The 16,935-nt window shown below is 34.8% G+C and overlaps 1 protein-coding gene and 1 long non-coding RNA gene across 3 annotated transcripts; both read right to left on the bottom strand.

Annotated features, from left to right (window-relative positions):
- Window positions 1-3,893: 3,893 nt before the first annotated feature.
- Window positions 3,894-6,136, bottom strand: LOC122313027. Of its 2 annotated transcripts, none has more exons than XR_006243261.1 (3): window positions 6,006-6,136; window positions 5,783-5,913; window positions 3,894-4,487 (listed from the first exon to the last, which is right to left on the bottom strand). It is a non-coding gene; the product is annotated as an uncharacterized LOC122313027 (long non-coding RNA). The 2 variants fall into 2 exon arrangements; XR_006243262.1 differs by having other exon boundaries at window positions 3,894-4,357.
- A 1,056-nt stretch (window positions 6,137-7,192) lies between these two features.
- Window positions 7,193-8,942, bottom strand: LOC122312707 (F-box protein SKIP23-like). The gene is made up of 3 exons (XM_043127371.1): window positions 8,840-8,942; window positions 8,665-8,723; window positions 7,193-8,468 (listed from the first exon to the last, which is right to left on the bottom strand). The coding sequence occupies exons 1-3, from the start codon at window positions 8,940-8,942 to the stop codon at window positions 7,209-7,211; spliced, it is 1,422 nt and encodes a 473-aa protein (XP_042983305.1). The 3' UTR covers window positions 7,193-7,208.
- Window positions 8,943-16,935: the final 7,993 nt, after the last annotated feature.

The following is a 16,935-nucleotide window of genomic DNA, read 5'->3' as shown; positions in this document are numbered from 1 at the left end:
AATAGTTATCATCTTGTTTTGGGGAATGTTTTTTAATTTATACATGTCTGTAGGGAAGCTAATATGGCTACTTATTCTCTTTTCTCAATATGCAAGAAATGTTGAGAGTATCAATATGTGGTGGGATTGTATTCTGGACTGTTTATCTTAAATCTTGTGGTTTGATTTATGTCTGTAATCATCCATTGATTAATGAAGTTCTAAGTTTTGTTATATATATATATATATGTAATTGTACCTAGACCAAGGAGATTCTTGCACGACAAGTTATATTTATTTGTTTTGGACTTCTAGTGGGCTAATGTTGGTCCGAAGGGACATGAAAGATGACTACGTCGATGAGTAAGATGAATATGGGGACAAGATAATCACATTTGAGACTGTTGGTTTTGAGATTTTCAAACTCGACACAATTGCTCAAACATGGTCACGTGAGGTTAAAAGCTTGGGAAATGATCTGCTGTTCTTGGGATTGAGCATTCTTTTTTCTTTTTAGTTTTTTAGGTCTACATATTTTGAGATTATTTTTTTATTTCCACAAACTAGAGACTTTAGTTTTCAATTTGTAGTTTGTAATTTCTGAGCTCTCATGAATTCAATTTTCGTTGCTTAAATATGATGGCCTCTTCCCAAAAAAAAAAAAAAAACAACCATGCATCATGAAGGACAAAAATAAAACAAAACAAAATTAAATTATAGAGAGGTAAAAAAAAAAGGTAACTTTGTCTGCACGGTCTTATTTCATTAATGCTGCCAGCTCCACGTCTTAAGTCCCATTCTGCATGCAATCTTCCAGCTGAAAGTGCATGCTTCAGGGCACAATAACAAAATGACTCATTAATTGACAATTCACAGTAGTAGTGCCCCAACAAGCTGAAATTTCGTGCTTTCTCCAGCACCACCGCTTACACACTCTCAGAACAAAACAAAAACTGAAACGATAAATTATAACAGAGATTCTATCTAAGGAAATATACAGCTATTACATCTGGCTAGGATATTGCTGTAGAAGATATTTCTAGAACTCTTGTGATCTTGACAGTTATTCTTGATTTGTGTCACCTTCCTTAATACGCTCTTTGTCTAGTACGGAACGTTTACCCTCCTTTAGCAACAAAGAAATCGTTAACTATAAGTTTATTGCTCATTAAAAGTAAAGAAAAAGCTTAACTACGTTTTCAATAAATTAAGGAAAAAACTGTAAACAAACGATAAATTAGAATTGGTTTTTACCTTCTGCCGAACCAGAATATGATACTCCATCTGGTGGAAAGTGAGCTTACATTTACTTTCAAAACGGTTTCCACAAACTTTACACGGTATTTTAAACTTTCGATGAATAACTTCAGAGTGACTATTGAGTCCGTGAAGTGTCTCAAAAGAAGTTACATGTTGGCAATGGACACACTTGTACTTGCCCGTCATGTTCTCTTTTTAATTTGTGGAAATAATGACATGATTTGTAGAGAGAGAAAAAAGTTTTCAATATGTTAAGTATCTTGCCTAGTAACAACTCACACAAAGAAACTTGAATCAAGGATTTAAAGAATTGTGAACAATAAAATGACTGAAATCCAAGAATCAAGAATGAAATTTTTGGAAGAAGCCTTTGAGGGATTTCCAACCGAATAAATCTACACAGCAGCCTCACATTTTGCGCACTATTAAAAAATGTGAATTTACTATTTTACCCTCTGTTATTTTACACTGGTGTATTGGGTATGTGGCTGCTGTGTAGCAGTTCTCTTTCCAACCTCATGTTATTACCCAAGTACTTCTATTAAAATTCTTTCAACATAGAATCATATGAGAGGCCATGGGAGAAGGACACGAAAAAATTAGAGATAATGTATCATAATTTTCTGGTTCTTCTGAAAAATAAATATAAAAAAAAAAGAAAAAACTGGATCATATAGATATATAGCTACTACAGGGAAGCCCCCTGGATTGCACGAATTGTGCCAAACGGATAAGTACAGGAAAAATAAAATAAAAAATAAAAAACAATAAAATTAAAATCTCTTTTAACCTAAAGCTATTGGAAAGACACTTGTGTCTGCCACGAAATGCCCCTCTACCTCCCATGTCTCCCCCATCTGGCTCATTACTGATTTCTTTGGGTCAACCCCCATCCTGCAGCACCTCATTTGATGTGCCGAATATAGTGGAGTTGAAAGCCCTTTCAACCACCTTGAACTTTCCTCTTTTACGAACTTCTCAAAATCATGTGAACTAGCTTTTTTCACATTTAAGGTCTTTCCTTTGTAGTTATGGTTCCTTTTTCTTCAGCTGCTGGGTTTCTATTTCTTCAGCTTCGGTATCTACCAATATCCTCAGTACCTTCTCTAGCCCTTTCTTAAGGTTCTCTTCATCATTTTTTTCCATTTGGTAACTGATTGAATTTGGTGAAAGCACTCTTTGCATTTTATCTTGATTTGTATGTTTACTTAGTGATTTTTAACCAAATTGGTAGCATTCATTTTATCTTAATTTATATGTGTATGCTTTAGCCTTCTACAATTTAAAAAAATTTGATAAAAAAAATGTAGAGCAGCAGACATGGTCAAGATTTACAGTGTTTTTTTTTTCCCTTTAAACAAATCATTTTTATGCACAACCTCAAATTTTTCTTAAAACTTTACACTATTGAATAAAGGTCATGCATGAAGAAAAATTTACACTATTGAATAAAAGTCATGCATGCGCACAGGAAGACATAACAAGAAAATGATCATCTGCCTTATTATCAATAACATGTAGTTGGAGACAAAAGCTTCCCACCGACTTTCCTAGATTTTAATTAGTGTGCAAAGGGATTCTTTTCTTAAGGATAAAATGAGTTTTCAGAATTTCGTGCTTTTCGTGCCTCTACCCTTCGTGCATTCTAACATTGAAGAATTCTAGTTCTGAAGGGAGTGAGAAATATCAATTGACCAATATTACCCTCGTGGATGGGCCACCACCCCTACTGACAATGAAACCGTGAAAGACATCCATCAGACGAATAATGGTGAATCTCGATCGACGTATAAAGAACAATGAGGAGGCCTAAGTCAATCTCTCTTGCGTAATATTTTAGTTCGATATTTCAAGAAAATTTACAAGAAGCAAGAGAGGCGAAAAAATAAAATAAAATAAAACAAAAAACAAAGAAAATCACCTTTTCCTTGATTGGCCAATGACTTTTTGGATTTATCGAGCTTTTCATATACCTTCTCTTTCTAAAAATTACAGAATTTCTGCACTGATTTCATTAAGTAAGAAAAACCACAAGAAGATGGGCGTGCCGGAGTGGTTATCGGGCATGACTAGAAATCATGTGGGCTTTGCCCGCGCGCAGGTTTTATGCTTCAATCACTAATAACGATTTCTTCATTTACGTGGACTTGCATCCTTTCTCCATTAGAGGGTACGTATGCGGCCTTTTATCTCTTGAAGTTTTGGGAATGAGATAAGGCCATGGGTTGAATGTGTGACAATATATACTTGCTAAGGAACAAAAGCAACAGGCAAAGCCACCTAGTAGACTATAATAATCGAGACTTTTGCCCCATCAATTCCCTCGTTAATAAAGGATATAAAGCATATATATATATATATATATATAGACCAATATAGGATCACGCTCAAGGATGAATTCATTACTCCTGTCTGTTACAACTGCAGCTACATTGTTAATGTGAAAATTAAGAGCAATACTACATATAGTCACAGAATTGCAAACGCCGCGCAATCGTTTTGAAAAAGAGTGGAGTCCACGATTAAAAAGTTAGTTTTTTTTTTCATATGAACCCTATATTAATTTATTTTTTTCAAAGCGACTGCACGCCGCTTACACAAGCACGACTGCAAATATCATTTCTCGAAAATTAATGTTAATAAAGTCAGTGAAATCAAGAAAAGATGCAGGAAGTATATAAGCATGTCAACCCCAACAAGTCAAGCTATTAAAAAACATGGCTGTAGACATTATAAATGATGACAAGTCCAACAATAAACTCTTACAAGTGCACGTAGAATATATATATATATATATAAACAAATCCAAAAACAACTCAAACCAATCTAATAGTAAATCCTAACAGTAACAGCTGCAGTCAACAACCGAAAGAGCAACTTTAATGTTGACAATCTTCACATGCAGTCACTAATCTCTTTTTCTGCAAATTTTCTGGTAATTTTTGTTAGCATGCAAATTAAACGAGCACATTAATTTCTTTTCTGTTGACATTGCATTTTCCAATAGTAGAAGAAAACTAATATAACCACATACTTTGTTGATTAAGGCTAACAGTATTAAAGAGGCATGAGCCTGAACGTGGGATCCACTTTTAGTCACAAGACATGCTCCAATTATCTGCACAAGGATATGCAATAATTGTGAAGGATACACAACAGAGACAATAACTGTGTGCACTATCAGCAGCAATATGGCCTAGGCAAGTTATCACACCCATGGTAACACCAATTTCGAAGTGTACATGAACCTGCAATTTTCAAGACAAATTATACTGATAAAATCAACCTAAAACCAGTGCAGAAGCAAGCCAGAATCTTATAATGCCATTTTTCCAAGCTCCAAGCAATAATATTGGAACACTAAAAACCAGTGCAGAAGCAAGCAAGAATCTTATAATGCCATTGTTCCAAGCTCCAAGCAATAATATTGGAACACTAAATTCACTTGAAGAATGACTAGACAGGCCAAGGCAAAGACAATGAATAGTGACAAAGAACTACCTTACCATGGACCAGTAGAACTATAATCAACATAGGATGAGTCTCTCTACCAAACTCTAATCATCCAACACGATGCTATGCAAGAAACATAACAATTTTTAAGAAATTTGAAACTGTAATAAAAATACAAAATTATGAAACAGAGCATCCATGAGTGTTGAAACAGACCAAACACGAGCCAAATAAAACAAAACAAACATACAACTACCACGGGAGAAGAAATATCTTCAATTACGAAACTGTAACAATCAAAACTATAAATTGAAAAGAAAGGGTAAGCTCTAATTAGGTATTTCTTACAAAGGTATCTCAAAAAATAGGTAAGCGACCACGGCTTCGGTATCCTTCTATTTATCTTTCCTCTACCCAAATTTCAGACGAATAAAAACAAAGAAGATCAAACTAATGCAAACATATTACCAAAAGCTGAGTACAAAGAACCCGCCTTGTGAGTGAGCAATAAAAGGGCCATGTTAAGTTCGGACGACCGAGTATCCTGAAAATTTCTTATGCCTATTGGTAATTTAAGGAAAGAAAACTAATTCTTGCATGTTCAGACTCTTTTAACTCCTTGTTATGCCCTTTCTAATTCACGGACAATAACCAATATCTAATTCATCCAGAAGCCTACATCCAATATCTAACATTCTCGTTATCATAAAACCAGGTCAAACAGAGGCCATAGGTCTAACAGGACACCAATAATAAAATAAAATAAAAGGAAGTCACAACAATAAATCACGTCTCTAATGGATTCGTTTTACGCATGAATCACCAGTAATTTAAATACATAAAATACACCCATTTGCGCGTATATAATAAATCAACATTGAACCCTAAATGGCCTATTTGGTTCCAGAGAAACATCAAGATTTCCATTTGCGTTTCAAGACATAGGAGTAAGACACGTCGACAGCCAAACTACAGACATTAATAATTCAACAACTTTACCTCAAAATTTATCAAAAACCAAACAGAAGAATAGAGACAATGGCAAGGTTTAAAAGGTTTAAACAGAGAGAGGAGATGAAAGAGACATTACCGGAGTTGAGGAAATGACGGTGGATGAGAAGAGCCCCCGGGAGGAAAGGTCAGCTTGAAACTTGAAAGCTCCACAAGACGCCGTATGACTCGAATCGAACGGCGGACAGCACGAAAAGCTCGACATGGCGCCTGAAGAATAAAAGAAAATTAAAATTCCCTCCTCAAGCAGTACGGTGATAATAGAAAGAGGGAGTCGAGTGCAAGTAACCGAGGGTAAGGACCTAAGGTTTGCGAAATTGTGAGGAAATAAGATTCGAACGGATTGGACTTGTGAGTTGTGAGGAACAGAAGGTGAGTCGGGGGGGAGTCGCACAGAAAGAGAGAGAGAGGAGAAGGGGGGGGGGGGGGGAAGTATCGGGTTTGGAAAAAAGAGAGGGGGAAAGAATATTTAAAAATTATTTGTGGCCAGCCAATATCGCCGCAAATTCTGAAACCTCATCGCCGCAAAATACTTTCCACAAAATTTAATATTTCTAAGTTTATTTACGGCGATAAAATGTAGCGGCAAATAAACATTTTTTGGCCGCAAAACGAACATGCTAAAAGATTTAATTTTTAATGCAGCGACAGAGTTCGCCGCAAAAAATGAGTTTCTTGCTGCAATATGTTTGCTCCCACGATGTTTTACTTGCTAGATTTATCTGGTGGCAAAAGGTTTGTTGTTTTTTCACAAACATTTTTCGTGTCATCAACCCACCATTTGCCACGATCATATACGTACAGCGAAAAAAGAACTCGTGGCTAAAGCTTCTATTTGTTGTAGTGAGGTGCATAAGGGATCGAGATATGCAAATCAAAAGGTCAGCATGAGAAGGGTTATTTTAGGACGACGGAGGTGTATAGATCATGCATGAAGTTAGCAAGATATGGGGTTTTAGCACGAGGGAGTTATACAACTCACTAGGTAATTAACATTGGATAATGCTCCACCGATTGTACTTTTTTATTTTTTTTAATATATATTTTTTTACTTAGTGATTAAAAAAGTGTTTTTAAATGATGTTGTGATTTTTTAAAAGAATAAATATTTAAATATATTAAAATATATATAAAAAAGAAAAAAGAAAATCTTTTTACCTATGTGGACGTAGTAGCGTCCATTAACATTTTAGGAAGAGATAGATCAACAAATTACAATCAAATGAATTCTAAATATACATGGTAACTCATAATATGAGTTTTTTTTTTCAAAGCAAGTATATTATAAAATTAGAGATGCGCATCCGGACTAGCCGTCCAATAACCAAATCCGATTTTTAAATCGAATATTATTGTACTTTTTTTTTAGGCGCATATAATTAAGCAACGAAAATTGAAATCAAAGCTAAAAGACAAAAATCTAAAGTCTGTTTGATCCAATATTGTGGAAACAAAAAGCTGACAATCTTAAAATATGTAGCCCTGAATATAACCAAAAAAGTAGATCAATTAAAAGGATTGGGCACAACCCAAATTGGATATGGCCAAACAGATTTTGAGTCACCTACATAAGCTCCAAAGTGCTCAAACTTTTCTTCGTCCAAGCTAAATGCACCTACATCCAAATCCCTTCCGGTTCCCTTGATTTTGAAGTTTAGTTGGGTGTCAGAAAAATATATACAATTTCTCTTATAGCTCGGAAAATCGAGAGCTGAAAAGGATATAGTGGAATTCGATCCCAAGAACAATACATCATCTCCTATGCTTTTAACCTCACACCATGTTTGAGCAATTGTGTCGAGTTTGAAAATCTCGAAACCAACAGTCTCAATTGTGATTATCTGGTCGCCATATTCGTCGTACCCATCGACGCCGTCATATTCTATGTCCCTTCGGACCATTATTAGCCCACTAGAAGACCAATACAAATATAACTTGTCGAGCAACATTCTCGTAGGTTTAGGTACAATTTCTTTAAACTTTGGCTTCGGACATGAATTAGAACCTACATTCATAATATTGTCAAGAACTACCAGCCGTCCCTGATGTTGAACTCCATACAACTGGCCTCCGTGAAATAAAAGATCTTCCATAAGAAAGACGTCTTCATCAAGAAATGACCACTTGTCGTCTCCCCATTTACAGTAGGCTAGTTTTGCAAATTCACCAAAGATAGCCACTGCCACAAAATCACTGCAAGCAGGACTCGAAGAAAATACAACTTTTTGTAGGAGACCGTTCCTGACATGACTTGCACCCAAGGAATAATATTCAGTGAAATTATATCCTGCGAGAATGCCCTCCCAAATTTGATACTCATTGTCTTGATTATGAGCATCATACTCTCTTATATCAGGAAACTTGGACCTTGGAGGAAGCCAAACTCTGGCTCCTGTAAGTGGATTTAGTGCATATATTACATCCTTATTGTCATGAATCACAACCCAGCCATGGTCTGATCCCTTAAAAAGTATCTGATCTCCAGCCTCAGGCAAATCTAGTTTGTAGACATTCTTCTCCAGTGGGTTCCAGAATCCACATGTCTTGCTTCCAAGATTATCAGGTAGCAACAACCATGGACCGACTGAGTGGTTTGATAGTTTTGGAAGGTGAGAACGCCACGAAGAGCAAACACAACGGAGTCTAACTTTGTCAATATACAGGACAAGACTCTCTTCAATGGAATCCACCAAATCTGTAGGAAGCGAGGACCACATGATATCTGTACCTACGGATTTTTCAAAAATGCAGGTAAAACTTGCAAACTAGAGTGAGAGTGAATATGATTCAAATGAAAAAAAAAAAAAAAAAAACAGAAATATATATAGCACAATTTTCCTCTGATCAAAACATCAAAAGGCAAAGTTGAGAAATATATATAGCTAGCTGAGAATAATGGCGACTCCTGGTAAGGATTTCATCACTTTCCATAAGTGAAATATTAGGGGATCTAATGCTAACAAAATTACAACACATGTAACCCGGAAAAATAGGGTCCATGGGAGAAGGACACAGAAATACTGGAGAATATAATATTACATCATGATTTTCTGGTCTAGAAATATTGCCAGTAAAGGCATGGAAGGGAGGAAATTAGAGGGGAAAAAAAAAACACAAAAGAAGTTCGGAAACCAACCTGGAGATGGCAGCTCGACAGGACCAGATTTTGACTGATGAGAAGAGAAGAGGAGAAGGCTGCGAAGTAACTGTGCGTGGAGTTTGATGACCATAAAAAGCATTACGGACATGCATATATAGTAGTGTTTTGGATGCGCCAGGTCGTGGAGAATTCTAGTTCTGATGGGAGTGGGAAATATCCCCGTATGATTGTTATTAGAGTCCTCCTAGTATCCTACTGCTACCTACCAAAGTTGTTACAGATTAGGCTTTTGTTTTTAAAATTTTATTTACTTATTATATATATTTTATTTTTAAATAATTTTTTTTTAAAAATTCACAATATTATTTAAAAACACTTTCGTAATCATTAAATAAATTAAAAAAAAAATCAGCAACCACCAGTAGCATTATCCTTATTATTAACTTATTGTGATATAAAAAAGCACAACGAAAAAGTCTAATTAATAATATATATATATATATATATCTATATTTATATAGAGGGAGAGAGTTTTTGTTGCCTTGTTTGAAGTCTTTATAAAATATTTTAATTATTTTTTAGTTAAAAAATTTAAAATTTATGTAAATGTTTTAAAGATGTATCAAATTTGTTAAAATTAAAAAGTAAAAATTAATAACACGATCTTATATATTACGTTTCATTTAATAATTTTAGTTTTAAATAAAAATTATGGATTTAATTAGATGTATTATTGTTCATTTAATAAATTTAACTTAATTAACTTCTCTTTTTCTTTTTTTAAAGCAAGATGTTTTATTGCTCATAAAGACTTACAAAGATTCATGCAAAATAATACAATGAATAAAATTAGGAAAATCTTCAATGTTTGTTATATCATCTTGATAGTAGAGCATCCCTTGCTAGTCTATGAGCTGTATCATTGGTTTCTCTCCTCCTGTGATTAATAGACCATTGTGCAAATGAGTTAAGCATTGGCCTTGTACTGTCCTCAAGCAGTAGGCCAACTGGACTCCAATCCTTCACTTCCTTATTGAGAAAATTAACAACTTGAAGAGCATCTCTCTCAAGAATAAATTTTCTAAAACCCATGCCATTACAGAAAATCGTAGCCATCTATACTGCATAAGATTATGCAAGGAAAGCTTCAACATAAAGAGCCTGAGATGCTCTAAGGGTGCCTAAAGCTTGTCCATTAGCATCCTTTATAATAACTCCAATACCTTCCCTGCCCTCTTGGTTTATCAATGGTTGCATCCCAATTTACTTTATATGTTGCCTTAGGAGGTTTCTTCTATGAGCAAAGTATCAATAGCCGAGCACTGCCTCTTGGTAAGGAATGCCTCTCTTGAGAGCTTTTAAAGAGTTGTAACTCCTCCCTGGCTATGTGGATTAAAGTGTTGGAGTGATTAAAACCTTTACCATGAGTGACAAAATTTCTCTTCATCTATATCAACCTTGTTATCACAACAGCTTATTCCAAGTCTTCTGGTCTTCTTCAAAATTTGGGACAACTCGCTCCATATCTCTATCAAAACATGACTTTGGAATGACATTTTTTGGATTCTAATACAACCTTGACTCCAATCATCATGCAAGGCAACACAATTCCAAAGTACATGTCCCATTATTTATAGAGAGGCTTTGCATATTGGACACATATCATCTTTAACAACCTTCATTTTACACAGATTTGAAAAGGTGCAAAGGGCATCTCTACAAGCTTTCTAGATAAAAATCTTCACAGAATTTGGTACTTTCAATTTCCATAAAGAGCTCCAAGTGCCATTATTATTCCTCCCAGTAGAGGTTCAACATCAAATCTAGTAGCAAACTCTCTATAGAGATGGTATGCACTTTTTATTGAAAACTGTCCATCTTGCTCTTTTGTTCCTAGCTTACTAAAATTGATAAGTAGAACTGAAGGTACAATCTCTATTTTATGTCTTGTGATCCATAACTCAAGGTGCAATAACCAAAAGAATGAATGTGTGGAGAAAACAAGGCGATTATTTACCTGGAAAGATGGCTCTTATGATGACATTCTATGATTTTGTGTTGTTAGCTTACCTTGCACTTGGCCTAACCTGGTTTCTAAGGGTTGTTCAGTTATGGAAGGATGTGACCCGGTTGCACTACCACATTACAGTGCTAATTGCTCTGGGAATGTGGGAATTGGCTATCTACTAGGAATATATGCCAACTTCAATTCAATAGGAAACCAACCAATGACTATTTCTTTTTGGACTGTAATTTTCATATTTGTCAAGAAAAATGGGTATCGCCTTTTGCTTTTGGTGGCTTCAATTAAAATTATCACTAATTGAAGTCCTCTAAGCAGTCCTAGTCATTGTCAATCATACATTGAATGAACTACTATATCATACTTTTAAATTTAAACTCTCTTCTTAGATGATCACAACTGAGTGTTCGGCAGATTATTGTCACTACATGTATTAATCGAGTCCAACTCAAATTTGTTGGCACCTTCTCCCAAATTTCTCTATAAATATCTTCATTTTTTGTGTTATTTGGAAAAACCATAAACCTCCATAAGTATAGCGGCAGAACCCAAGATACTCAATCTAGCACAGTGCATGTCCTACAGTCACAACACCAATAGTCGACTACCTCATTCATCTCACGACATCCCTGACGTTTTCTCTCTCTTTCTAGTTCATGTAATCGATTTCATGTCGGAAATATTAAATTAACATTGCGAGGTAAGTTGTTTGATCATAAATTAGGATTACTATACGTTAGTTAGTTATATATTATTATTAAAGCCAATTCTTTGGAAGTCAATGTTTATGTATCCTGCATGTCATGATATTTGCAAGTACAACATTTATCATATTTCATTCAATATATTATAGTTATGTATGCATTATGTATCTCATACATCTCACGTTGTATAAGACACATAAGCTTTCTTATGATCAAGTATAAGATATGGTCAGACCAATTAATAAGATAGTCATTCAGATGTATAATACCAATGTGATTTATAGGTAGATGTGCAAGTCATGGATCTATCGGTGGTCCACCATAGTATGCTAGAATACTATTAATGGCTCCCTTTGTGGCCGTAGAATGTAGGGTCGGTGCATAACCTTGCACATAGGATAAAGTGTGTGGTCAGTATGATAAGTAAGATAAGTCAAAATAAGCCATTCATGTCATAAGCATACACATGAATAATCATTATTTTAGGTGCTCAACATGAAATATTTATGAAAAACCTTATGTTAAGTATATTTATGTTATTATGTGTTTCTTATTGAGTCATTGACTCATTTTAATTGTTTTATGTTTTTAAAGCACTCTAGGTCTAAATATTTATGAAGACAGACCTACAAGACGAGACTTAGTCCAATGAGGCGCGACAATGTCATAAATCATATACAGAGATTTTAAGTTATGATTTTTATGGCACAGATTTTGAAAATTTTTAATAAATACTTCCGCGCACTCTTTTTTATGATCTAGTTATTTTAATAAAGATAAATTTTATTTATGAAATCTTTGTACTTGTTGTTTCATTCAAAATAAAAAAATATATATATATTTTTAAGTCAATGTCCACTTTGGCTCTCTAGATCTTTAAAAGAATAGCTTTTTATTATTAATCATGAGGAGCGCGGTGTTATAGTTGGTATCAGAGCTTAGGTTGAAAGATTCCGTAGCGTTTTCAAAATTAAAGAGAAGAAAACTCTTTGAAAAAAAAAACGTTTTACATGGAAAATAGGAAATTTGAAAATTGAAAATGAAAAAGAATCTAGGCCAAGGTCTCCTTAAGGCATGTCTTGCTCTGTAATAAGTATTTTTAGCTTTTACTAACCCTTGTTTTTTAAGGTATCTTGTTCATAAGGAAATAATATGATTGAGGAGTGAAGAGATGAAAGCATGTGGTGGATAAGTATTTAAGTTATTCAAGGTCTAGCAAATTTCAAGTATGAAGTATTTATGAGGGGGAGTTTGTAACAACCCTGTCAAATAATTCTAAGATCGGAATATTGATCATTTTTATTAGGCCTAAATTATATTTAATAGGTTATATTGGATAAACCAAAGAGCGATATATTATTGAGATCGATTAAGAGTTTTAATTGGGCTTAATATTAGGTTAAATTTCATTTATTATTTATTGAACAAATTGAACTCGTTTTAGAATTTAAAAATTGGCTATTAGAAATTTATTTTAGTTTAAAATCATCACTAATAGAAATCCCCTACACAATCCTAGTCACTGCTAATACTACATTAAATGAACTACTAGATCATATTTTTAAATTTAAACTCTCTTTTTAAGTGATCACGACTGAGTGTTCAGCAAATTATTATCAATATCACATGTATTAATCAAGTCCAACTCAAACTCGTCAGAACATTCTCCCAAATTTCTCTATAAATATCTTCAATTTTGTATGTTAATTGGAAAAACCATAAACCTCTATAAGTGCAGCAACAAAGCCCAAGATACCTAGTCCAGAACAGCGTTGTACTATGTTCCCCACACCAATTACTACATCATTCCTCTCATAACATTACTCACGTTTTCTCTCTCTATCCAGTTCACTTGATCGATTTCATTCCAGAAATATTAGATTGACGCTGCAAGGTAAGTAGCTTGATCATAAATTAAGATTACCATAAGTTCGCTAATTATATATATATATATATATATATATATATATATTATTAAAGCCATTTTTTCTTATAATCAAGTATAAGATAAGATGAGACCAATTAATAATATGCTCATTCATATGTATGGTACTAATGCGATTTATGGATAGATGTGCAAGTCATGGGTCTATAGGTGGTCCATCACAGTATGCTAGAATACTATTAGCGGCTTCCCTTGCTATTGCGAGATATGGGTTCGATGCACAACCCTGCAGACAGAATTGTGTGTGGGTCAATAGGATAATTAAGATAAGTCATGCATGTCATAAACATACGTATGAATAATCATAATTTTAAGTGTTCAACATGAAATATTTTACGAAAAACTTTATGTTAAGTATGTTTACGTTATAACGAGTTTCTTAATAAGTCATCATCTCATTTTAGTTGTTTTTTGTTTTAAAATCACTCCGGGTCTAAATATTTATGTGGGTAGAGCTGCAAGACGAGACTTAGTCCAGGAAGGCGTGACAATGACTTAGATCATGTACATAGATTTTAAGTTATGATTTTTATGGCACAGATTTTTAGAAATTTTAATAAATGTTTCAACACACTCTCTCTTATGATCTCAGTATTTTAATAAAGATAAAGTTTATTTATAAAATCTTTGAACCTCGTGCTTCCTTCAAAATAAAATAAAATACTTTTAAGTCAAGGTCAGTCATAGCACTCCGGCTCTCCAAATCCTTAAAAAAATAATTTTATTATTAACCGTAGGGAGTAGGGTGTTTTGTATAACCTCTAAAGTACTTCTTTTTGGCATAATATATTCCTATTTGGTGGTTGATTGAGTTGAATTATTGCATTTTTAATGCTTTTGGAACCAACATATATTAATTCTTTCATTACTTTATCATTGGTTTTATATGGAAAAATGAATAAATCAAAGTTGTGATTTTAATTGATTAAAAGCATGAATTTCTGCTCTAATTTTATCAACTGCCAATTAATATGGATTATGGTACATTTCGCTCGAGCGGCCAGAAGCCGCCGCTCGAGCGAAGTCAGGCAGATTCAAACGCTCGACTTCCGCTCGACAGTGGGCTCGAGCGAGATGCGGGAAAAGAGATCGCTCGAGCGGAGGCATTTGGCCGCTCGAGCGACTTCAGGCAGAGTCGAACGCTCAATGTTCGCTCGACAGGCCGCTCGAGCAAACTTAGGCAGAGTCGAACGCTCGATGTTTGCTCGACACTCCGCTCGAGCGAATATCGCATTTTTACAGATCAGGGTTTATTCCGCCGTCAGAGTATATATATGTTTTCTTTACATCTTAGGACGACTTTTGGGCTGGAAAACTCGGTTTTGAGTAGAGAAACACTTAGAATTTTTTTTTTTTTCGTTCAGATTCGGAGAGGAGGATTCATTCAATCGATCATTCACGCAGCTACACAATTTCCACTGGATCATTCACTCACACTGCAGCAGATTAAAGAACTCCTTGAGTGGTCCAATTGCCACTGCAGCTTAGCCTCCTCCACCACTTCGAATCTTCATCTCCATTCAACTGGCTTGATTTTTTCAATTCCCTACTTGCTATTTCATTTCAGTTTTGAGTTTCTGAATTATTTTAGAGAATTTTGATTTAGACGTTTGAGTAATTTATTTGTTATTCATTTAATTCATGTTATTTATTTTTATCCTTTCGTTAAGCTTTCATTTTAGTAGTGATTACAGTTACTGTGGTTTCATTTGAGAATTTTTGAATTGATTATAATGATGAACCCTAGAACATTGAATTTGGGGCTTTTCAATTTTCAATGCATGTTTTATTAATTACTTCCTAATTTAGTTTAATTCTTAATTTAATTTTATTAATTTTTGAGTTTAATCTATTAGTCCTTTACATTCCAATCCGACAATCAAAATCTAAAAATATGAATCTAGTCCATGACTAGTACCCTTTTCCATCCATTGCACATACCATCATTTTATTTTCTCTTTGTTTCACCTTTTTCAACGAGTTTGATTTTTAAGTAATTTTCCCTGAGGAGACGACCTAGGAATTTATTCCTAATTATTACACGACATCCTCCTGCACTTGGGATAACGTTAGTGCTACTCATTTTTGAGTGAGTCAAGTTTTTGGTGCCGTTGCCGGGGAAAGTATTTTAACTTAAATTTAAACTCGTTATTTTTGTTATGCTCTTTAAACTGATGTTTCATGTCATGGGTGAGGGACAGTTCAAATAGGTTGCTTAGAGTCACATTGAGTGTTGAGAGTAGTATACACAGTTTAGAGATAGATAGCTCTTCTGTCTTTTCTATTAGTGAGTCAGGTGAGGAAATTGAAATTGAACCAGAAAACATGGCTGCACCTGCACCACGCACTCTTAAGGATTATTTGCAACCCACTCGCACCACTACACCTTCATGCATTGTTTTACCTGAAAATGCATCTAATTTCTCTATTAAGCATGGCATGATGTCAGTGATACCTCAGTTCCACGGGATGGATTTTGAGAGTCCTTACCAGCACTTGACAGATTTTGAGTTGGCTTGCACTACTTTTATCACTAGGGCTGTTACTGATGAATTTATTAGACTTCATTTATTTCCTTTCTCTTTAAAGGATAAAGCGAAGATTTGGTTTAATTCTTTGAGGTCTAATTCTATTTCTAGTTGGTCTGATATGCAGTGTGAATTCTTACAAAAAAAATTTCCTTTTCAGAGAACTCAGTTTTTGCAAGAGCAAATTAGTCAGTTCAATCAGAGACCTGATGAGACCTTTCAGGCCAGTTGGGAAAAATTTAAAGATTTTGTGAACATTTGTCCACATCATGGTTTTGAATCTTGGAGGTTGGTGAGCTATTTTTACACTGGTCTTACTCCAGAATGCAAGCAGTTTGTTCAAACAATGTGCAATGGGGAGTTCTTCAGCAAGGAACCTGATGAAGCACTATCATTTTTTGACTACCTTGCTGAGAGCGCACAACAGTGGAACACTCATACTGATCGAGTTCCATTAGCAACACAGCCACTGAGGGCTATTTCTGGAGGGGGTAGATATGAGCTTAAAGAAGACACCGATATTCAGGCTTAGATAGCTGCATTGACTAGAAGACTAGAGGTAATGGAAATGGAAAAAGTAAAGGTTGTGAAAGTAGTAGAGCATGTTCTATATGTGCTGATTCAAACCATAAGACCTAAGACTGCCCGATTATGCCAGTATTTCAAGAAGGTGGGTCTAAGCAGATGCAATCAGCTAACTGGGTTAATAGAGCACAAAATCAGCCTTTCTCCAACACATATAATCCGGGGTGGAGGAATCACCCAAATTTCTCATGGAGAAATGATCAGCCTGGTCGGTCCCCACCACCTCAGCAGCAGCCATTTAATCAGGGTGCTCCTCAGCACCAGTATCCACCATATCAGAATCCTTAGAGCTATCCTTATGTAGCTCCTCCTGGATTTCAGCCTCATGTAGCTGCACAGAGTTCTCA

This window comes from Carya illinoinensis, chromosome 6, assembly GCF_018687715.1.
Source record: "Carya illinoinensis cultivar Pawnee chromosome 6, C.illinoinensisPawnee_v1, whole genome shotgun sequence".
NCBI classification, from domain to species: domain Eukaryota; kingdom Viridiplantae; phylum Streptophyta; class Magnoliopsida; order Fagales; family Juglandaceae; genus Carya; species Carya illinoinensis.
The sequence above is the reverse complement of the archived record's forward strand: the minus strand, read 5'-3'. Positions and strand labels throughout refer to the sequence as shown.